Here is a 25,328-nt window from a genome sequence, read left to right as displayed (position 1 = left end):
TATCTGCAAACAGGAAGAAATGACGTGACTGTCTTAACAGATCTCAAAAGTGCTGACACCTTACATGGATCATTGTCAGGCTCCTATTGTTCTGTTTAGTTTAGTACTGATAAAATTGTGACTGAAATATTTGTTGGTCTAAAAGTCAGATAGACAGTCAAGGTAAAAGGAATATAGCCCCACTATAGTAGGGATATAAAAATTATACCACATTACTAAAACTCTGTGGTAGCATAGCCCTATTTCTTTATGGATAAGACTGATATCTCTGCTAGTAACATTACCTAATATTATAGACTAATTGTACAATGTTAGTCATGACTACAGCTCTGTGGTGTCATAGCTCTACTTCTTTATGGATTAGACTGATATCTCTGCTAGTAACATTACCTAATATTATAGACTAATTGTACAATGTTAGTCATGTGGTGGCATAGCTCTACTTCTTTATGGATTAGACTGATATCTCTGCTAGTAACATTACCTCATATTATAGACTAATTGTACAATGTTAGTCATGACTACAGCTCTGTGGTGGCATAGCTCTACTTCTTTATGGATTAGACTGATATCTCTGCTAGTAACATAACCTAATATTATAGACTAATTGTACAATGTTAGTCATGTGGTGGCATAGCTCTGCTTTTTTATGGATTAGACTGATATCTCTGCTAGTAACATTGCCTAATATTATAGACTAATTGTACAATGTTAGTCATGTGGTGGCATAGCTCTACTTCTTTATGGATTAGACTGATATCTCTGCTAGTAACATTACCTAATATTATAGACTAATTGTACAATGTTAGTCATGACTACAGCTCTGTGGTGGCACAGCTCTACTTCTTTATGGATTAGACTGATATCTCTGCTAGTAACATTGCCTAATATTATAGACTAATTGTACAATGTTAGTCATGTGGTGGCATAGCTCTACTTCTTTATGGATTAGACTGATATCTCTGCTAGTAACATTACCTAATATTTTAGACTAATTGTACAATGTTAGTCATGACTACAGCTCTGTGGTGGCATAGCTCTACTTCTTTATGGATTAGACTGATATCTCTGCTAGTAACATTGCCTAATATTATAGACTAATTGTACAATGTTAGTCATGTGGTGGCATAGCTCTACTTCTTTATGGATTAGACTGATATCTCTGCTAGTAACATTACCTAATATTTTAGACTAATTGTACAATGTTAGTCATGACTACAGCTCTGTGGTGGCATAGCTCTACTTCTTTATGGATTAGACTGATATCTCTGCTAGTAACATTGCCTAATATTATAGACTAATTGTACAATGTTAGTCATGTGGTGGCATAGCTCTACTTCTTTATGGATTAGACTGATATCTCTGCTAGTAACATTGACTAATATTATAGACTAATTGTACAATGTTAGTCATGACTACAGCTCTGTGGTGGCATAGCTCTACTTCTTTATGAATTAGACTGATATCTCTGCTAGTAACATTACGCTCTACTTCTTTATGAATTAGACTGATATCTCTGCTAGTAACATTACCTAATATCATAGACTAATTGTACAATGTTAGTCATGACTACAGCTCTGTGGTGGCATAGCTCTACTTCTTTATGGATTAGACTGATATCTCTGCTAGTAACATTGCCTAATATTATAGACTAATTGTACAATGTTAGTCATGTGGTGGCATAGCTCTACTTCTTTATGGATTAGACTGATATCTCTGCTAGTAACATTACCTAATATTATAGACTAATTGTACAATGTTAGTCATGACTACAGCTCTGTGGTGGCATAGCTCTACTTCTTTATGGATTAGACTGATATCTCTGCTAGTAACATTGCCTAATATTATAGACTAATTGTACAATGTTAGTCATGTGGTGGCATAGCTCTACTTCTTTATGGATTAGACTGATATCTCTGCTAGTAACATTACCTAATATTATAGACTAATTGTACAATGTTAGTCATGACTACAGGTCTGTGGTGGCATAGCTCTACTTCTTTATGGATTAGACTGATATCTCTGCTAGTAACATTGCCTAATATTATAGACTAATTGTACAATGTTAGTCATGTGGTGGCATAGCTCTACTTCTTTATGGATTAGATAGACTGATATCTCTGCTAGTAACATTGCCTAATATTATAGACTAATTGTACAATGTTAGTCATGTGGTGTCATATCTCTACTTCTTTATGGATTAGACTGATATCTCTGCTAGTAACATTGCCTAATATTATAAACTAATTGTACAATGTTAGTCATGTGGTGGCATAGCTCTATTTCTTTATGGATTAGACTGATATCTCTGCTAGTAACATAACCTTATATTATAGACTAATTGTACAATGTTAGTCATGTGGTGGCATAGCTCTACTTCTTTATGGATTAGACTGATATCTCTGCTAGTAACATTGCCTAATATTATAGACTAATTGTACAATGTTAGTCATGTGGTGGCATAGCTCTACTTCTTTATGGATTAGACTGATATCTCTGCTAGTAACATTGCCTAATATTATATACTAATTGTACAATGTTAGTCATGTGGTGGCATAGCTCTACTTCTTTATGGATTAGACTGATATCTCTGCTAGTAACATTGCCTAATATTATAGACTAATTGTACAATGTTAGTCATGACTACAGCTCTGTGGTGGCATAGCTCTACTTCTTTATGGATTAGACTGATATCTCTGCTAGTAACATTGCCTAATATTATAGACTAATTGTACAATGTTAGTCATGACTACAGCTCTGTGGTGGCATAGCTCTACTTCTTTATGGATTAGACTGATATCTCTGCTAGTAACATTACCTAATATTATAGACTAATTGTACAATGTTAGTCATGACTACAGCTCTGTGGTGTCATAGCTCTACTTCTTTATGGATTAGACTGATATCTCTGCTAGTAACATTACCTAATATTATAGACTAATTGTACAATGTTAGTCATGACTACAGCTCTGTGGTGTCATAGCTCTACTTCTTTATGGATTAGACTGATATCTCTGCTAGTAACATTGCCTAATATTATAGACTAATTGGACAATGTTTAAGTCATTCTATAATGTTCTTATTAATCATGTAAACCTCATTAATATATATCAATAAACTGCCAATTCAACTGGAAATTGTCTTAATATAGATCTACCTTATCAATTCAGTGCTTTCACTATTGACCTAACCTTTCAATTAAATAGAAGTAAGATTTAAAAGGTTATTTAGTTATCTATATTAACATCTGACAATAATTCTTATACGATTTGAATATCTACAATTATTTGAATTTGATTGGTCTGTTTGAGTATCGTTCGGTTGGTTTACATTTCAATAGACCATGCTGCCGAAACTACTATTGTAACCTATGTAAACATAATATCAACTGTACTGTGATAAATACATTCACGAAACACATGAATGGAATCACAGTCTTCCAAGAAGGTTGAAATTGTAAGAAAAATAACAAATTTTGGGGTTGAGAATTATAAGATACACATTTTTTCTAACGGTTATTGATGTGTAAACTGGGCTGCTGACCCATAAACTATACATAAAAATATGTCCTGTTTACATATCTATAACCTCTAGAAAAAAATGTGTTTAATCTTATAATTCTCAAAGAGTGGCATTAAGAATTCAAATGATATAAATTAATTTAGCAGTGAGCATTATTTCAAAATCACAAAAAACAAAACCACATTAACATGATTAGTTTCTTTGGCCTAATGAACCATTTCACATAAGAAAAACATTCACATTTCAAGGTTGATTATTTTATCTTTCAATCAGTCAAATGTTGTACAAATAACAGGTGTGCAAATAAATATTTGCTTCATTTGAATAGCATATAAATATGGTCTCCAGGTATCCTGCTTCTATTTTGGGTAAACAGTTATATTAATATATCTAACCATTGGAGATTGAACAAAAGGTCCCTATGAGTATGAGCTGCTAACCTGGTTAAAAAAATGTAACAAGAAAGTCATTAGCAAATGTTCAGTTGCAACAATCTTTCTACCATTAAATACAATTATGACAAGGTTTGATCAAGATACCATTGGAGAATATTTAAAATAATAATCATGATAATGGTAAGGTCATTTAAGGACAATAACCCAAATAAGGACACAGGTGATAGTGACATCACTCAATATATTTAAGTTCTTGACTTGCAAATCATTTTTTCTGCCACAGCTTATCTGTATCCATTAAAGTTTTCAGAATAATGGCAAAAAACACTAAAATTGTGATTTAGGGCCAGTAACTCCTATAGGAAGTTGATCTACAAGTTCTGTTAACTTATTTGAAGATTTCATTTTGCTGTTCATATTTTGCCGCTCATTTTCTCTTTATCTGTTATAGTTCTCATGATAATAGCCAAAATGCTATTAGGAGTCGTTTGACAACTTCAGGAGTCCATTGACAATTTCTGTCAACATATAAGAAGTTAGTTAAAAAAATATCAGTGTGCCATTAGTCAAGATTCCCTGTAAAAGATTACAGACCTCTGAAATAATAATGATCGAGGGTTTGGATAGCTCCATAATGGCTCAATGATTATTTTCTGAATTTTTTTAATGATTGCAAGTTTTCCTCCACCAATAATACATCAAAGAGTCAAAGTTAGAATATTGGTAAGATATTTCCTGTACCCCAACCGATCCTAATTTTTGAGAGCTAACCTAAACTTTTTTCACTGAAAATTTGGCAAATTATATTTTCACCTGGAGTGTTTTTGATATTGATGTTTTGTTTATTCAACTGCTAGATTAAATCGTTAACAAGTATTTTGAATAACATCAAAATTACTGATGGAAAAAATGGAAGAGTACGTGTAGTTTGAAAAAATTTAAATTATATTTAAGTATAGTGTTGACAATAAACCTTTGATACAGCACTATTGCAGACAGTTGCATTTAAGAAAGATAAGCACTTATTTCAGTGGATAAAATGAGCAAAATGTAGTGGGTCCTTTAATTAATTTGCATAACAATTTCATTTGAATTTGAATTTCCTATTTTAATCAAATAATGATCCCTGTTTCATGTTTAGTGTTTTACATTATCATCTTCACGCTTGTAAAATTACTAATAGGCACGTAAACATTTCTCTAAAGTGCTTAATTTTTATCTTTGACAATGGGAGAAGTGTTTATTTTTTTATTGTTGGTATTGTGAGGAACAGGTTTTATTCTGGAAGTAAGAATGCAAACATCGTGCAGAAGTTGCTCTGTTGATAGAAGTCACATGCATACAAATTTGGGTTGTCAGCATATATCCAAGGGGAGATAATTCAAGAAAGTAAAAAGCATATAAGTTGATAATAGAATCAAATACCATAAATATTTACTTCTATATAAATGTATGCGTATGGAAGCACCAATGTACCTAGTTCAAAAGTTTAAACTGAAATCAGATAGTAATCCTTACTCCTTGAGAGGTGTCACTCAAGGTAATCTGATAGTTCCTAAGCCAAAAGCTGAGCTATTTAAGAAATCTTTTGTTTATCCTGGATCAGTGTTATGGAATGGACTACCACACAAAATGCATAAAGCTCAAAACACTTATACTTTTAAACAAAGTATCAAGAAGTACTTAACACAGTCCTGATAAGATTATGTTTTCTACAATGTATTTGTATATTCTTTTATTTTTATTTGTATTTGATTTTTTGACTACATGTACATCTTGAACAGCCTTATATCTTATCATGTTAGTAATATTACATTGAACTAATTGACTGTAAATTAACTATGTGTAAATATCTGTTTTTGATTGTATTGTAATTTGTATGTGAGGGCCTCAGGGAAGATTAGTTTATTGTAACTAACTGAGTTTACCCTCTTGAAATAAAGAATTTATTATTATAATTATTATAATTTAAAATAAAAAAAAGATACCAGTCTTGTATTACAACTAGTTTCCAGTGCCAGTCAAAACATGGAGTGAAATAAAATAGTCCATTTTGTTCAGAATTTTTTCTGGACTCAATGTTTTCTGTTTGATTAAAGGTTTATGCTGAAATGAAACATCTATCTGGAATTTTTTTTTTGGGACATCAAACCAGAAAGTAGAAGGATATCATGTTGACTGGAAGTGGTGGGAACATGTAAAAACAGCAAACAGAAAGTAGATAAAAGTAGTTTTGACTTCAAGGTTTCATAACTTTTTATTCTTTGTGATATGAGGCACTTTCTTTTCCATTAAATCACAATTTCACATTACTAAATACATGATATGTAAATGGAAATTTTTTCTCTGTAGTATTTTATTTTGAATTTTTTTAAAAGATCAGCTGTTTTGCATGTATCGGGAGGCATATGAAGCAGTAAAAAAAAAACAGTTGGTAATCAAGTTATAAAATCTTGATTTAATGTACATGACTTTCAAAATGGAAATCTATCAAAGGGAGATAATCCTTTTTCTAAAGCTTGAACCTGTCATTTATATTCTTATAGTAGTTGATACTTATTATTACATACAACTAAAATTTTGGTTGGATCAGAGCAAAAGAATTTTACATACAAAACAAAATGCTTTATATATACATTCATATGTTTGAGTCACAAAAATTGCACAAAAATATGAATTTGTTTCAGAATTAATTGCAAACAAGAGTAATCTACCTTCATTTCAAGTCTCAGATTGCCAGAGTTCTGGAAAACGTGTGGTCTGAAGGTCCTGACCACCAAAATTTGGTAAAAGATCGAAACAATATTGGTATCTTGCAATAGAAATAGTAGTGAGGACAAGCAGATTTTCTTCAAGGACCACCAGGGGAAAAAAGATTTAGAGAACTCAGGATTGTTTATTATATTAATTTTATTATAGAATAACCAATTCCTTTCATTAATTGTCATTTGTAACAATTCAAATATCAACCCTGGCTCCTATTAGTCAAGTAATTCAAGAGGCAACTAATATTGGTGATTCAATTTGATCGATAATTTAATGTTGAGAGATGAGAGAAACCACATATAGGACCTTATCATACCTCAGGTAAATTAGAGATGTTGTGATTGGTTTAATGTAGTCCTGTGGTGATCCCTAATGGAACCGTTGGGGGTCAGTAGATTTCATAGGGTATCATGACATCATGTTTACTACTAATGGTGACGTCATCTATGAATGTTATTTATTTCATGGCTTATTTTTATACAAAACTTGGCAGAAAAAGTCCTGAGTGCGATAGATTTGTTATACTGTTCACTAATGACCCCTACGCTTCCATAGAGGGTAAGTAAAATTCATAGAGGATTTGGCCTTCAACCTCACCCACTGTGGATTTTACTGACCCTCTATGGATCTGTAGGGGGTATGTAGCAAACTATATAACTTATAATATAATGGTTCTACTGAACCATATAATAACAGGTCAAACTCTCATGACATCTTACTGTTGTGACATTATTTAAGTTAACTGTTGATGATTGTTAACATATATGTCAATATAAATTAACCTGTGTCATTACATATATCTATTTCTCTAATTCTTACATGATTTATTCCTTTCCTGACATGTTGATTATTTTTATTTAATCAATGTGTGGTTTGTTTGATCTCAGTTCTTCATTGGTCAAAATTCAATTATAACGTCAAATTTTCATGCTTTCTTCTGAATTTCCTATTGTGACGTCATGAAAAAAGGCGACCATGTCTGATAACGTCATATAGAAAGAACACATTTTTTTGCAGATCATTCGATAGGAAGGATTGAATTTGTCTGCATATCTTTAAAAAATCATTAGAGAAACAGATTCCATCACCAAATCTTGTTCAATACGATATTTATCCACTAGAGACAGTCAAATTTAAAATTTTTAAAACCTCGGCAAGCCTCACGTTTTAAATTTGAAAATTTAACTGTTTCTAGTAGATAAATATTGTATCTCACTCAATACAGTGATAGAATCTATATTTCTGTTAATACAGATCAATATTAGTCAGTACCTGCGAATCTGTTTCTGATTTAAAAAGATGATACAAACAGGATACCAGTTCATCATTCTGTCTAACTGTACTACTGTATGTGTTTAGTTCTTCTGGTGACAAGGTCTACAAAACATCAAAACAGCACTAGAAAACAAGGTCTACAATACATCAATTAAATGTTCAACTAAGTATACATTTTCTATATGCTTGTATAAACACTTTTGCAAACCATGAAATCTATTATCCACCAAAAATACACTTTTTTTCTATCCATTAAAATTGTTAACCACAATAATAAATGAATTCACAGTATCTTACTTATTTAACTGAATTTCTTCACAGAATCTGCAATAATACCCATTTGGCACAGTTCCAGGTGTTCATAAACAAATGATGGAGAGTGGAATTTGAATGCAGAAGAAAAATGGGTAAAAAAAGAGGTGAAAGATACCAAAGGGACATTCAAACTCATAAATAGAAAATAAACTGACAATGCCATGACAGAAGAAAAAGACCAAAACACAAAAGTATACAAAACACAACAAAGGGGAGATAATTCAAAATCCAAGTTGGGTCCTTTACAAACCATATATACCTCTTTTGATGAGAAAATCAATGTGGTTGAAACTTATTTTTCAGGCGATTTTAAAAGTATTTATAGTGGCTAGTAAAAAGTAGAAATATGCCAAACAGCAATGAATTGATTTTTGTAAAAATTTGCAAATGTCTCCACCCAAAAAGTATTTTTTTTACAATTTTTTGTAGATTTCTTGGCGCAACCTTTACCTAGGAAACCCATAAAAATTAGTCTGTATGCCGAATACAATGACTCCACATTACACATTTTTTTCTTTGACCAATATTTAAGCACATGTTCATTTTAAATTAAAAGTAAACCTTTACGTGTATTACAATTTCCTGTATCTTAGGGAAAAAAATAAAACATGAGCACATGTAATGAAATATAGTGTGCAACTAAATTTTGTTTAATTGAAAAATGCAGTGCAATGCAATCACTTAAAATATTATTAATTCACCCACAAAATATAGAATAAAATGTTGTATACAGATAAACAATGCGAAATTCATTCTATATTAATCTCTTATTTAATATTGTCTTTAGAGAGATCTAACACTATGGCAGTTAGAAAAGTTGACAACCTACATTAAACACCACGGGTACCACATGTGGAGCAGGAACTGCTTATATAATTACCCTTCCAGAGCACACAAGTTCACCCCCAGATTTTGGTTGGGTTTGAGTTGCTCAATCTTTGTTATTATTTTTTTGTCATTTCATAGTTTTTATTTTGGGTCATTTTATCTGTTTTAATGAACTTACGATTTTGCATTGTTCCTTTTGTATTTTCTCTATCTATTTTCATAATTATTACCTTAATCATGTTATTTCAAAAATACCTTATGATCTATTAGCTTCCCTAATTGACGGACGGTGATTAGCATACCTTATATTCTGTAAGCCATTCTCTGATTGCCTGGGGAAGATCTGCCATATTATATTAGTTTCTTGTAATCTTCATTTGCTCTGGCTGTCTATTTCTGTGATGATCTAAAGAATGAACAAATAATAAAACATATGGTTAATAAATCAAGTACAATGGAACCCGTCTTTAAAGACCCATCACGGGAAAGCAGGTAAATACCCTTTATAGACAGGTGCCCTCTAAAAAGAGGTGTAATTGCTTACATCCACTTCATTTGAACTTTGGTGGATAGTTGTCTCATGGGCAATCATACCAAATCTCCTTATTTTCATATTGTTAATGGAACCACATTTCATTATATAAAACAGAATATTGGTGTGAGTAAAGTCTGATATATATATGTATGATGGAGTGCAAGTTAGGAAAGTTCATGCACTGAATTAATCTCCTTTGCCTGAACAAGATCATCGCTAAAACAGTTACACTTTAGAAATGATTAAAAAGACTATTTCATCAGGTTCATTGTTAGATCTCTATTTGGCATTTTTAACTTTTTTTGATTCAAGCGTCTTTGATGAGTCTTTTTTAGTCGAAACATGTGTCTGGCGTACAAAATTTGACTCCTGGTATCTATGATGAGTTTATTGTATGTTTTACCCTAGCCCCTTTACCGAGGTGAGCAACATCAAGTTGTATAAGCTTTAACAGGTCATGAATAACCATTAATTGGTGGATTCAAATACCTCAATTCAGGAATTGTCCATCATTTGACAAATAAAAAAAATAGACCAATTGAGGTAAAAATGCAATATTCATCACTTAAAAAGTTTTAATGTGATACTTGAGCATCTTTTTGCATATATACCATACCAAGCTTTGATGGACATGTAATTGATTTTGACACATCTGACATACTGTAAGAAAAACTAACATTACCCTCCTTTTCTAATTCATAAATTCTGAGTTTTTCTCTCTTAAAGATGTACTTAGGTCAGGTTTAGGAATTTTTGTCAGAAGATTTGGACTCCTTGTTTTTTTTCCTACGATACAGGGTAAAATATTTCGACCCATAACACCCATTTTTCTTTTCATATAAAACTTCAATAGCTCATAAATGGTCATTTACAAAAATTTAAGCAGATTCTAGATTTCTTTTCTTTCGATTTGAGACCCAAATAGTACCAATGGAAATATAAGGTAAAAGTCCGTGTCAGCCTTTTCCCACAATTTTTTTTAAATCAAATATCTTGAAAAGGAGCTCCATAAGCTATCAATATTTTTAGCTTATTTTGTTCCTAAACTAATACTCTTCTGACTTATAGTATCAATTTTAAATTCTAGATTTTTTTAATTTCACCTAAGTCATGTAAGTACATCCTTAAATAATTTTTTTTCTATAGTTTCTTTCTGACCACTTTGACAATCAAATCTTGAAGTTGGTACTGATGCAGCTTTATATATCCATCAGTTAGTGGATGATAACTCAATAGTAAAGTATTATCTACCTTTTCACAAAATTCAGCACAAGAAGTCAGAAGCCATGAGTGCATCAAAGATTTAGATGGTAAATGCAATAAAAGAGAGAGGAAAGATACCAAAGGGACATTCAAATTGACCTCACCATGGCAAACAAGAAATTCAACCAAAAGTCAAACAACATTTTACGAAAAACGAACATAGTGTCATTTGGTAAAAATCTCACCAGAGCTTATGTTTATATGTGTTATGCTATACTGAATTAAATTAAAGTTTAACATAGCAAACTAAAGACTGAGCTGATAATTTTATCAAAAATGTTTTTTTTTATCTCTCTAACAGATCTATTTTATGTCGAAGTTTTTTTCAAGAATTTCCTGTCTATGGTTTAAAACAAAATTCTCTGTAGAGTGGAAACCAGGGCTTCCAAAAATTATTTGAGCCAGCCGGACATTTTTTGTCTTATCTCAATTTAAATCTTTTAAGACTTAGTAACAAAAGGCAACCAAAGTAATGAGTTGGGCATCATATGAATTATGATTTGCACAAAAACCATATTTTTTTTAACTTGATTTTTTTATAAAAATTTGATGTTCTGGCGTTAAATAGACTGATCACCATTCAAAGTGTGCAACATCAACGTAGTAATATCTGCCATAGACTATTTGTTTGTGCAAAATTAACTTCACTTTCGTTTTTAAAAAGTACATTTTCCTAATACCAGATGTTGACTTGACAATGATAAAACACGGACCACAGACGGATACGTAAAATCCGTGTATACGTTAACAAAGTAGGATTGAGTTTAAGTAGCTCTTTCTGTGTTTTTTCTTCAGGAAACTACTGGAAATGAACATTAGATAAAGAAATCAATGATATTTTTAGCATTTTTGAAAATTCGGATGCATAATTAAATCTCACACCTGCGCACGAGTGCACTAGTTCAAACAACGTGGTCCTGACGATTTTTCACTTAAAACCTTTATTACTACCTTTTCAAATTTTCATCAAATCATATTTATATTCGTTCCTGATAATCTAAATCTTTTTGCCTAAATTAATTAGATGCAAACGGCTAAAATTTAAGAAAATAACTTTTAACAGAATGTTCAATGTCCGGTACAAGTTTACCTGTTGCCTAAACAGGTAAATTTAAGCTGTCAGACAACTACTTAACCTTGATTGTAATTAGATGGCATTACTGTAGGGTTTGTTTTGATAGTACATTTAAGTATTCATCATGTCACGTTTATGACCGGAAATGTGTGGCTGTTTAAGGCAAAAGTTCAGGTCAAAAAGTTCGCATAAACTTCATTTTTTTTTTCTGAACTATGTTAAAATGTCCGTTTCAGCCTTGGCACAACAAGTCATTTATATAATTTACCGGTCAAGTCTGGACAATACGACCGTTTTGGAAGCCCTGGTGGAAACTACATGTGCCTCATTTGCTTTTTCACAAAAAAATTTAAATAAAATATAACGTTTTTTCCTGCCTGCTGACCCTTTCAAATTTTTCTTGTGTTCATATTGGTTTCAAGTATATTTTCCAATGATCAGTAACAATGAATGCACAATGTAATTATATCCCCCTGCCAGCTTTTCTTTTAAAATATCATATAAGTTTAGATATTTAAAATATAAGGTTTTTACTTTTTACTACTGTTTGACTAGGGTGCTCTGTTTACAAAGAAAAGAAAGAAGTAATGGAAACCAACATTCAAAAATGTTTTCCATGGCCTAGTCATTTCATATACATATTTACACCTGTTTGTAAATTTGTCCGCCAATTACTTAAAATCACACAAATTCCTGTAAAATTTGAAATCATATTTTAAATAAATGGAAAATGTGGCTATGGGACACAGATGATGCCCCAGCTTGCATATAACATAATAAAGGGACATTACTAAAGAACTGTAAAAGTGGTGTCATCCAAATTCTGAGTTTCATGGTAATAAGCATTGTGTATAAGTTTAATTCATAACCTTTGGTTGAGGAAACTAAAGTTAGAGAACGGAAACTAATTTTGGGTCATATGGACGGACAAGGGTAACACTTAATGCTCCCTTCGCCTAGCGGCAGGGGCATTAAAATTTGATGTCATAATTAGAAAGTGATTGTTGTTTGTCGTCTAAAGATTATTCGAAGACAGATCTAAGGTCATTGGAGACTAAATTTAACTAAATATCAAAAATGTAATTACTCTATTGTCTTGTGATTAGACAGTTAGACCATCATACAATTTATGCTTTAATTTTTCACAAACTAAATGAATTTGTGAATCGTTTCCATACATCTTAATGCATCCAAATGTGATACACGTTAATAATAATATGTACCTCGGTTTTATATCATGTTTATTTTAGCAATGTTTTGATATGGGAGGTTTAATTGGGGGCTTCTTTTGAGATTTTGGGAGAAAATCAAATAGAAAGATGTGTATATATGCGTAAGACATACTGTATATATCAACTACGTGTGTTCTTTTCAAATGAAATTAATGTGGGGTAAAAAAGCAGACGAAAAACCAGGCGGTGCTGTCATGACGCTTCCGGAAGTTAAAAAAAAATATACTTCCGGTTGTTCCGCACTTTTCAGTCAACCTGTGATATATTGCGCAAAAAAATATCCACTTTTCACAATGAATATATCAGATGATACGTTTGTCAATGTATATGGATTTTGTTATTCAAATTGAATATTTATTATTTAACACTAGATTTTAACTAATAACCGCAGTCAATATTTAATTGACAAAGTACCATAATGTACTGTTATAAATATTTACGATGCCGTCCTGTAAAAAGTAAAATCACAAAAATACTGAACTCCGAGGAAAATTCAAAAAGGAAAGTCCGTAATCAAATGGCAAAATCAAAAGCTCAAACATATCAAACGAATGGATAACAACTGTCATATTCCTGACTTGGTACAGACATTTTCTTATGTAGTAAATTCTTCTTCTTAGAATATAGAATAGAATAGATAGAATAGAAAACTTACAAACATAAGCTCTGGTGAGATGTTTACCGAATATAAAAAAGTATTATAATTTACACTAAACTGTGACAAATAAAACAGGCATTGCACAAGGTCATGTACTTCTCTGACTGTTTATGACGTTTTTACACTTAATCCATTGGATGTTGGATGTGTACTGATTGATATTTTAGTCTTAGATGCATGATTTTTTTTAATTAGTTGTTATTGGCTTTGAATTAGCTGTCGGTAATTGCGAGGTACTCTTAGGTCTGTACTTAGTGAGTTTTTTTTTTGTGGGGATGTATAAATACCCGTCCACGTCGACTCTGTCACGGTTTTTGTTAGATGTATTTCTGATGAGTTCAGCCTTTGTCAACTGATTTTTATATTTTTTTCTATGCTGTACTGTGACACCAGTATTCAAGGTTAGGGGAGGGTTGGCGCCTTCAAACGAGTTTAACCTCGCCACATTATATATGTGCCTGTTCCAAGTCAAGAGCCTGTAGTTGAGTGGTTGTTGTTGTTTGTTGTTTCTCATATTTGTTTTTCGTTTATTGTTTTTGTACTGTGCCGTTGCACCACTGTCCCAGGGTAGGGGGAGCGTTTGGCGCCTGCAAACAAGTTTAACCCCGCCACATTCTGTATGTGCCTGTAATTCAGTAGTTGTCGTTTGTTGCTGTGTAACATATTTGTTTTTCGTTCATTATTTAGTACATGAATTAGGCCGTTAGTTTTCTCGTTTGAATTGTTTTACATTAGTAATTTCGGGGCCTTTTATAGCTGGCTATGCGGTATGGGCTTTGCCTATTGTTGAAGGCCGTACGATGACCTATCATGAGTTGTTAATTTCTGTGTCATTTGGTCTCTTGTGGAGAGTTGTCTCATTGGCAATCATACCACATCTTCTTATTTTTACATCATGCACATATAAAACATACAACAGAATAAAGCCAAGCAACAATCAAAATTTCAGATTTCTAGCAATCTCATATAAGAATTTATATATTTTTTTTATTAAATAGAACTAATACTGTTGGACAAAAAACATCAGCAGCTCATGTGGCAAGCGCTTATATGGGTCATCTGAGAGCAAGTCAGCAGCGGTAAAACAAATTAATTTAAAAATAAGTGCTATATACAGAGTTGCTGCAGCATATTTAAACGATTTTTTTACCATAAGTAGATATTTTACCCGGAGAACATCTAGCTAATATATTACTATATCTAAAAGTGTATTTTGTAGATTTAATTTTTAGAAGACTGTTCAAACATGAAGGATCAATATTATTTAAAATCTTAAAAGTTTCTAGAGCCATAGTCCTGATTCTGCGCACCAGAAGAGTTCACACCTTAGCCTTATCCACAAGCTCTAAACATGTGGAGTTGAAGTCATTATATACATATCGGAGTGCTCTTTCTTGCACTTTTTTCTGTCGTTTTTTGTTGTTTCTCATATTTGTTTTTCGTTTATTGTTTTTGTACTGTGCCGTCTAATTTTGTAGTATTTTTTTCTGTGCAAAAATGCCAATCCAAAGGGCAAAAATTAAAATTACTCATAATAAAAAATGAAATATAGTGAGTTTATTTAATTTGGAAAGAAAAGGTCCCAAAGGTTTCAAAATATTAAGCTGCTGAGATGCCTTTCTACACAAATTACCAATATGTAAATCAAAATTTAACTGGTAGTCAATGTCTATATGGCCAACAATTTTACCACAGTTTCGCAAGATAAATTAGAATTTTGAATATGTATTGATGGGCTTTTCTCAAAGTCTTTTTGCCAACTGCTAACACCTGGAAGTTGTCAGGATTAGCTTGCATCTTATTAAATTTAAACCATTCAATCAATTGTTTGGATTCATCTTCTAATGTAGATATTAGCTTGTCAAAATCAGGACTACAGAACGATAATGTGTTGTCATCTGCGTAGTTATACAATGAGCTTTGCTTATTAAATTAAAAAATATCGTTTAAAAAATCGTTAAACAAAAGAGGTCCAAGAATAGAACCCTGTGGCACACCTTTCTGGATGTCAGCCCAACTACTTAGTATGTTGTCAATTTTTATTTGTTGTTTTCTATTAGATAAATATGAATTTAAAAGAGATACTGAATGAGAAGAGACACCATAAAAGGACAATTTGTCAAGTATAATTTCATAATGTCAGCAATCAAAAGCTTTGGAGAGGTCCATTAAAACTGCGGCTATGTAATGATTTTTATCAAGGGCCTCTCATCAATCCTCTAAAAGTCTAAGCAGTGTGGTCTGACATCCATGACCTCGTCTAAACACAAACAAATGTGGATTAAAAAATTGGTAGAAAAATCTGACAGTTGAGTTTCTAAAACCTTTTCATATAACTTAAAAAAATTGGTAGAACACTTACTGGTCTATTATTAGTTTTTAATAAAGCATCCTTTTTTTATGAAGTGGAGTTACTTGTGCCTCCTTTAGTCTATCTAGAAATACACCAAAGTCAACAGAAAAAAAAATTAGATTTGTCACCTGTGTTGGCAAAAATAGATTTATATAAAAATAAGGAGACGTGGTATGATTGTCAATGAGAAATATATCCACCAAAATTCAAATGAGGTGGATGTAACCAATTATAGGCAACCGTAAGGCCTTCAACAATGAGAAAAACACATACAATCAACAGAAAAATTTATAACATCAGTCAGCTGTGGCGCAAAAACAGATTTACTATGTTTCACAATTTAAGGAAGTTTGCTTGTCATGTTTTGGAATTTTTGTCAGATTTTCGGAATCCTCTGGTTTTATCTATTTGAATGCCTTAAAAAATTTTACACATTGATCCCCATTTTTCTTTTTAAAAATCTTTTACATGTACAATTATAAGCCATCTGTAAAAGTCTTATAAAATCCTAATTATTTTTTAATAGTTTTTGAGAACTTTAACTTGTCAATGATAAAGCTATGAAAAATCAAGAGAGGATTTTTTCCCGCCAAAATTTCAATGGCTAATATCTCGAAAACAAGCACATTGACCTATATTTTATTTTTGCTCATTTTGTTTCTTTATTAATCCCCTATCAATATATACTAGTGTTATGAAAAGCTTGTTATGTTGAAACTGAGTAGCGAACTTCCTTAAGCTGGAATTCCGTCAAAGCCAGTAGCCATGGTAGCCTTTTTGATATTTATTTTTAATTTTTTTCTACCTTCTCGGTGGTACTAGTAGTTCTTTTAAGGATGTTCGCTCCTCTTGTTTTGAATTTTTTGCCAGATTTTCGGAATCCTCTGGTTTTATCCATGTTTTGACATTACAATTTTGTTTCCACTAATTAACCCCTACTTTTCTTTTCAGAATTTTATTACATATAGTTATACAAGCCATATTTGAAAATCTTACAAAATCCTTGTTATTTTTTCATAGTTTTTAAAAGAGAAAAGCGGACAATGTTGAAGATATGAAAAATCTAGAGAGAATCATTTCCCGCCAAATTTTCAGTGGCTTATTTCTCGAAAACAAGCACACGGACCCTTCATTTTTTTGTGCTTTTTTAGTTACTTCATTTATATACTATCATTTCATAACAGTTTTTCAAACGGCTTGTTATTTTGAAACAGAGTAGCGAATATCCTTAAATTCAAAATTTATCTCATGGTCTCTATGATTTTGTATCTCTAAGATGCTGGGCTGTGAAGTTTGGTCATATGTGATATTTTTCCAATTTCCTCAGCTACAGTTGAAAAAAAAGTATTTAAATGTTCTGTAACTTGTTTTGTATCAGTCACAATTTTGTTGTTTTCACTCAAGACTATATTTTGTTGGCCTGAATGACACTTTTTAGAGAAAAAAGGTTTTATAGTTTTCCAAAAATCACACGATTTAGCACCACCGGAGCTTCTTATTAAGAAATAATTTACCAGTGATCTCCTTTTTAAATTATTGACCAGGTTTCTTTGTTTTCTAAATTTTTTCCCAAGGTATTCAATTTCTCTATTTTTTTATTTTGTGTAACTTAAATATAACATATGTTTACAGTGATTAGCTTTCTTTCAGTTTCTAGCGATCCTTCATTATCATTATCTCCGAGTGTTGACTAAAAAAGATAATTTGTAATTCAAAAAAATAAACCTAAGAAACTAAAAAAAATAACAAAGATCTGTGTACATTTAAAAAAAAAACATTTGGACTAAAACTAATAGATATAAGAAGTTGTGGTATGAGTGCCAATGAGACAACTCTCCATCCAAGTCAAAATTTATAAAAGTAAACCATTATAGGTCACAGTACGGTCTTCAACACGGAGCCTTGGCTCACACCGAATTAAGTACATTTGAAAACCATGAAAATTAAGGGTTAAAAATAGGGAATAGAACAGATTCTGGTATCATGCTCTAAAACCATTCACTGGTTTACATATTGTTGTTATGTTTGTCTCATTTTGAATTTGACTGAAGAGTCAAATATTTTGTTAGGCCTAAATATTTTGTAGATTCCAATTTTTCGAGTGAATGATCATATGTAATTTGTAAGTGATGTCTTTAGATTTTCGTTTTTGTGTTTTACTGAGAATATTACATTAATCAGGGCGAAAATACATGAGCCAGTCCGACTCCCGCTCCCATCTGCCGGTCGCTTTCTAATCAGACAGTGAATTATGAGTTTCATTCAGTTTCTTTATTTTCATGTAAATAATGCTATCGTCTGCGAATAATTTAAAAAAAATGTACTATGTTTAATATATTCTGACAAATCTTTTATATAAATGAAAAATAAGATTGGTCTAAGTACTGTGCCTTGATCTACTCCGGAGGTTACAGGAATGTTATTTCTTTGATGTGTTTGAGCTTTTGATTGTGCCATTTGATTATAACTTATATCTAGAAATTGACTATGAGGGTCGGTTGAAAACAAAACTTTACGACAAAAGAGATGATTTTAGCTTCCCAATTGTGGATTTTAATTTTTAAACCAAGAGTTCCAAATGGTGAAGTTGAAATCATCACTTTGTAAATTTTAAGGACGCCATCACGAGTTGGTTGACCGTTATGGAATATCCGTTTCACAGATGATATCGGATATGTTTCTTATGTCGTAACTACAATCCCGTTCCCTTTTCACGAATGTGACCTACCGAATTAGACTATTTACCCCTATTTGTGACATTTTTACCCTATTGTTTATGTTTGTTTTGTTCACACATCGTTGTCGATATAATGGAATTTGATGCGACTGTCATTCAAGTGAGAGGTTTAGCTAGCTTTAAAACCAGGTTCAATCCACCATTTTCTAAATAAGAAAATGCCTGTACCAAGTCAGGAATATGACATGTTGTTATCCATTCGTTTGATGTGTTTGGTTTTTTTTTTGATTGGGGACTTTCCTTTTTGAATTTTCCTCGGAGTTCAGTATTTTTATGATTTTACTTTTTATTTAATGTTTCCCCTAAATTGATTCTGTTTGTTAAAAGTCTTGAATCCATTGAAATGCATTACAATTTAAACCATCGAAGCCGATTGTATAGTATAATCTGGTATACTGACAATATATAATGTGCCAGGTATAATACACGATTTGGTGTGTGAAACCTCGTCAAATGCTATTGTAAATCCATTATTATGATGTCAGTTTGGATGTTTTTATGTTTTCTTATGAATTTGCAAGGTCTTGCATGAATGATATCAACTGTGTTTCACAGGAACGAGATAATTGAAAACCATGTTGGAAGTCATATAGAATTATTTTGTGTGGGTGTTTCATAATATTACTGCTAGCTACAGCATTTTGAAAAGTTTGCAGTAGATGCATGTTAATGATATGGGATGATATTTTATAGATGCATGTTAATGATATGGGATGATATTGTATATATGCATGTTAATGATATATGGGATGATATTTTATAGATGTATGTTAATGATATGGGATGATATTTTATAGATTCGTGTTAATGATATGGGATGATATTTTATAGATGTATGTTAATGATATGGGATGATATTTTATAGATTCGTGTTAATGATATGGGATGATATTGTATAGATGCATGTTAATGATATGGGATGATGTTTTATAGATTCGTGTTAATGATATGGGATGATATTTTATAAATTCGTGTTAATGATATGGGATGATATTTTATAGATTCGTGTTAATGATATGGGATGATATTGTATAGATGCATGTTAATGATATGGGATGATATTTTATAGATGCATGTTAATGATATGGAAGATATTTTATAGATGTATGTTAATGATATCGGATGATATTTTATAGATTCGTGATAATGATATCGGATGATATTTTATAGATTCGTGATAATGATATGGGATGATATTGTATAGATGCATGTTAATGATATGGGATGATATTTTATAGATGCATGTTAATGATATGGGATGATATTTTATAGATGCATGTTAATGATTTGGGATGATATTTTATAGATGCATGTTAATGATATGGGATGATATTTTATAGATTCGTGTTAATGATAAGGGATGATATTTTATAGATGCATGTTAATGATATGGGATGATATTTAATAGATGCGTGTTAATGATATGGGATGATATTCTATAGATGCATGTTAATGATATGGGATGATATTTTATAGATGCATGTTAATGATATGGGATGATATTTTATAGATGCATGTTAATGATATGGGATGATATTTTATAGATGCATGTTAATGATATGGGATGATATTTTATAGATGCGTGTTAATGATATGGGATGGTATTTTATAGATGCATGTTAATGATATGGGATGATATTTTATAGATGCATGTTAATGATATGGGATGATATTGTATATATGCATGTTAATGATATATGGGATGATATTTTATAGATGTATGTTAATGATATGGGATGATATTTTATAGATTCGTGTTAATGATATGGGATGATATTTTATAGATTCGTGTTAATGATATTGGATGATATTGTATAGATGCATGTTAATGATATGGGATGATATTTTATAGATGCATGTTAATGATATGGGATGATATTTTATAGATGTATGTTAATGATATCGGATGATATTTTATAGATTCGTGATAATGATATCGGATGATATTTTATAGATGCATGTTAATGATATGGGATGATATTTTATAGATGCGTGTTTATGATATGGGATGATATTGTATAGATGCATGTTAATGATATGGGATGATATTGTATAGATGCATGTTAATGATATGGGATGATATTGTATAGATGCATGCTAATGATATGGGATGATATTGTATAGATGCATGTTAATGATATGGGATGATATTTTATAGATTCGTGTTAATGATATGGGATGATATTTTATAGATTCGTGTTAATGATATGGGATGATATTTTATAGATGCATGTTAATGATATGGGATGATATTGTATAGATGCATGTTAATGATATGGGATGATATTGTATAGATGCATGTTAATGATATGGGATGATATTGTATAGATGCATGTTAATGATATTGGATGATATTTTATAGATTCGTGTTAATGATATGGGATGATATTTTATAGATACGTGTTAATGATATGGGATGATATTGTATAGATGCATGTTAATGATATGGGATGATATTGTATAGATGCATGTTAATGATATGGGATGATATTGTATAGATGCATGTTAATGATATGGGATGATATTTTATAGATGCATGTTAATGATATGGGATGATATTTTATAGATGTATGTTAATGATATGGGATGATATTTTATAGATGCATGTTAATGATATGGGATGATATTTTATAGATGCATGCTAATGATATGGGATGATATTTTATAGATTCGTGTTAATGATATGGGATGATATTTTATAGATGCATGCTAATGATATGGGATGATATTTTATAGATGCATGTTAATGATATGGGATGATATTTTATAGATTCGTGTTAATGATATAGGATGATATTTTAAAGATGCATGTTAATGATATGGGATGATATTTTATAGATTCGTGTTAGTCGCCTTATTTGATTACCGGACATACAATTCCATCACACTATTATTTCAGTGAGGGTTAAAAAATGATGGATAAGATTGGAGTGCTGTATGTCTTGCAATATTTTAAGATTTTGCCATGAATGTCTGAGATCAATTCCATGCAGCTGCTTTGTTTATATCTACATTGTTTTATAAGGAAGCTTTTCTATGGCCTGTTTTGTTTAAATTTTAATATCAGGCATCCGTGTACAGTTACAGTCATTCCCTTATCTGGTATGGGTTCGTCTGTTACAGATGTAAATGCTTTTTTGAATTGTTCATTCAATATATTAGTTTTTCATAATTGTTGAATCACATGTAATCGAGCCCTCTTTCCGGAGCGGTGGTATGTTATAGAGTTTTCAGACTTTGGTGTTTTATAGAACAATTATACATATGCAAATTTAAACACAGGACAGAAAAAACTCGAGAAAGGCAAATTTAGCTAAGTAATTGTTGTGTGGCATGTGGACTGTGGAACTGTTATCATTTAAAAATTATTTTAGACTTTATAAGTAAGACTTTATTTGTCATGTATGTGTAATATTGGTGAAGGAATATATTGACATATACTCGTACAAACTTGTATCATTATTCTATTGGTGATTTGACATTTATAACTGAAGGTGCGCCTATATTGGCAGAGCATATACAGATAAAGAAAGGTGAACAGATTTTTTGGCAAACCTTTTGATAGTGTATAAAATAAGAAAAAAATTAAAAAAATGTGGTATGAAACCCAAATGACGAAGAAGTAAGCAACAACTATAGGTCACCGTACGGCCTTCAACAATGAGTAAAACCCATGGCGCATAGCAAGCAATAAGTAGATTGTCCTCAATTGGTATACCAAATATCGTATCTTCAATATATTTGCATTAAGATTTTCTTTGTTGTTTTTGTATGTCATATTTTAATTTTTTGAGTTGGTCTAGTTTCCCATGGCCTATCATGCCATTTATATTACAGATATTTTGTCTTGTATTTGTCTTTTTGGACTGTCTGTAATCCGAAGTAGATTTTTGCTGTATCTCGTCATTTTCTGTGGTTTGTTCTCAGAGATGGTTTTTGCAAAGAATTCTTTTAAAATGTTAACCACAGTGTATTCGTATTTTCAATATCTTTTTTATTTATACCATCTTGATATATGAGCTGCGTTGGTTAGAAATTGACCGCATGCAAATTAATACCAATACATCTGTTAGCCTATTTCGGGTTGAAAAAATCTCTACGGAAAGTTTGTAACTGTTTGAAAATAGAGTTGTTATAAGAACCCTACAAAACAAAATTCACATGTTTTATTTCGTATTTGAATGTTCCAAAATCAATCAAAGTCTTATATATGTACATGTATACGTGCACTTGCGTAAGGTCGATTTCTATCCTACGCAGCTAGCTTCCTTTTTTATTTACCAGTTTGCTTGTTTATATTATAATTCTCACATCTTACACTTTTTACAAACGATTTGCGGTGATGGTATAAAATTAAGTTTGTAAAAATATACCGCCCATCTCCTTTTATTCATAATCTTACCTTCATACTATATATGCGATGTGTTGTAGTATTCTCAGCCGAGTGTTAGTACATGAAAAAACACATATTTTCAGAAGCGCTTTTCTTTACTTTCATTCGCTCGTATGTAAGATTTGACAGGCAATGATGCATAAATACGAAGAGACGATAGGGCATATATGACCACATCGAACCAAAAAAATAAAAATATAGCAAAGTTCATCCCAAGACAACTTTGCCTGGGGTAGTTGGAAACTTAGCTCCTTAATAATTTCTTAATTTATGAACGGGGAATTTTTAGAAAAATCATGTCAGTACCGAAACAGTGACTACTTAGTTGTTGGGGACTAACATTCCATCACTAGTAGAAAACTATCATTCAAAGAGTGCTATACAATAGATTAGATAATATTTTTTGAATTGTATAGAAAACGGTTGAATAAGTAAGGAAAAAAAAACAATGGTCATGGAGTCAAACAAATCATTATACCATGTATCGTGACATCGGTATGTATTTTCTTTATAAAATTATAGACGAATAAATTAACTTTTATTACGAAATATTGTCTGAAAAAGACTATTTACCAGTCAATAGTTTCAAAAGTTAAAAAACCTATTTATTGTGTATGAACTAAATATTTACCGGGAGCAAACATTTTCCCGTACTTTCTGTATAAAAAACACTTATCAAGTTACTGGCTATTTGGACAATAGTATTGTTCCCCTCGACACCAACTATTTCCCCCCGCTTTGTGTCGCTTAGTAAAAACGCTAGCCTTCTTTCATACATGTCATATTGTTTTTCTTTAATTGTTTAACATTTCTTACCGATATAACATGTTACTTTTATTATTCTTCCCTTAGTTTATTTATTTTGTATTTACATTAATATGATATTGTGTCATATGTCAAATTTATTTGTTCAGTGTATGTTCAATGGTGTTAATATGTCCTTTGATTGAGTTAAGCTATTTCAGTTGATATTTTATAGTGTGTCTTTCTATGTTGTGATGTTACACTATTGTTTCAGAAAAAGGGTGAAGGTTTGGTACCATTAAAACGTTTAAACGTTTAAACCCGCTGCATTTGTTTGCACCTGTCCTAAGTCAGGAATCTGATGTTCAGTAGTTGTCGTTTGTTGATGTGGTTCATAAGTGTTTCTCGTTTCTCGTTTTTTATATAGATTAGACCGTTGGTTTTCCCGTTTGAACGACGGTTTTACTCTAGTAATTTTTGGGGCCCTTTATAGCTTACTGTTCGGTGTGAGCCAAGGCTCCGTGTTGAAGACCGTACTGTGACCTATAATGGCCTTACTTTTTGACTTGGATGGAGAGTTGTCTCATTGGCACTCATACCACATCTTCTTATATCTATATATCGATCAGCGTTATCCATAATATCAAGGATTTGTTTAATAAGACAATACAAATCCTTGATAGTTAAAATTCAATTCAAATGTTTATTGCCATATAAACTTTAAACAAGTACAAAATAAGTATACAATATAACTGAAAATTACATATATAAAATGATAATCATGCACAATCATTTAATTACAGTAAATAGTACTCAGTTCTAAAGACTTTTAATGTAGGACTCCAAATTATTAAAAATGTTGTTTCTCAGTTCCCTATTTAATTCACAATATAAAAAAAAATGCTTTTCATTCTCTATAATATATTACAATTACGGCACAATCCCTGCTCTCTAGGAACATTTGAATGTCTTCCTTTTTTTATATTTAGATTATGGTCAATCTCTGTATATGCATGTCTCTGTGCATGGTCATTAATCATTATTTTTGTTATTGTGTAATATCTAAATTGAGTTCACTTATAGAGTATTAAGGCATTGTATAATTAATATAAATCAGTCTTAGATTTAATAAAAAAAGTCTGATGTCTAAATGAATGGCATGGTAAACGTCCAAAATACTTTGCCTTCTTCGTCTTTTTTTTTCCACATCAAATAAATACGTGGCTATTATACTCAG

The 25,328-nt window shown here is 31.3% G+C and overlaps 1 protein-coding gene across 1 annotated transcript in view; it reads right to left on the bottom strand.

Moving 5' to 3' along the window:
• LOC127718560 (hyccin-like) overlaps positions 1 to 13,411 on the bottom strand; it is an 88,933-nt gene extending 75,522 nt beyond the window's left edge. The window contains exons 1-3 of the mRNA XM_052224626.1: positions 13,319 to 13,411; positions 9,404 to 9,507; positions 7,956 to 8,060 (exon numbers count right to left, since the gene is read on the bottom strand). Coding sequence (XP_052080586.1) covers positions 7,956 to 8,060; positions 9,404 to 9,451 — 153 coding nt within the window. The 5' untranslated portion in view covers positions 9,452 to 9,507; positions 13,319 to 13,411. The remainder of the gene's footprint in view (positions 1 to 7,955; positions 8,061 to 9,403; positions 9,508 to 13,318) is intronic.
• Between the last annotated feature and the right edge of the window lie 11,917 nt (positions 13,412 to 25,328).

This window comes from Mytilus californianus, unplaced genomic scaffold (assembly GCF_021869535.1).
Source record: "Mytilus californianus isolate M0D057914Y unplaced genomic scaffold, xbMytCali1.0.p SCAF_10, whole genome shotgun sequence".
Taxonomy (NCBI): Eukaryota; Metazoa; Mollusca; class Bivalvia; order Mytilida; family Mytilidae; genus Mytilus; species Mytilus californianus.
Note: the sequence above shows the minus strand (reverse complement) of the source record. Positions and strands in the feature narration are given on the sequence as shown.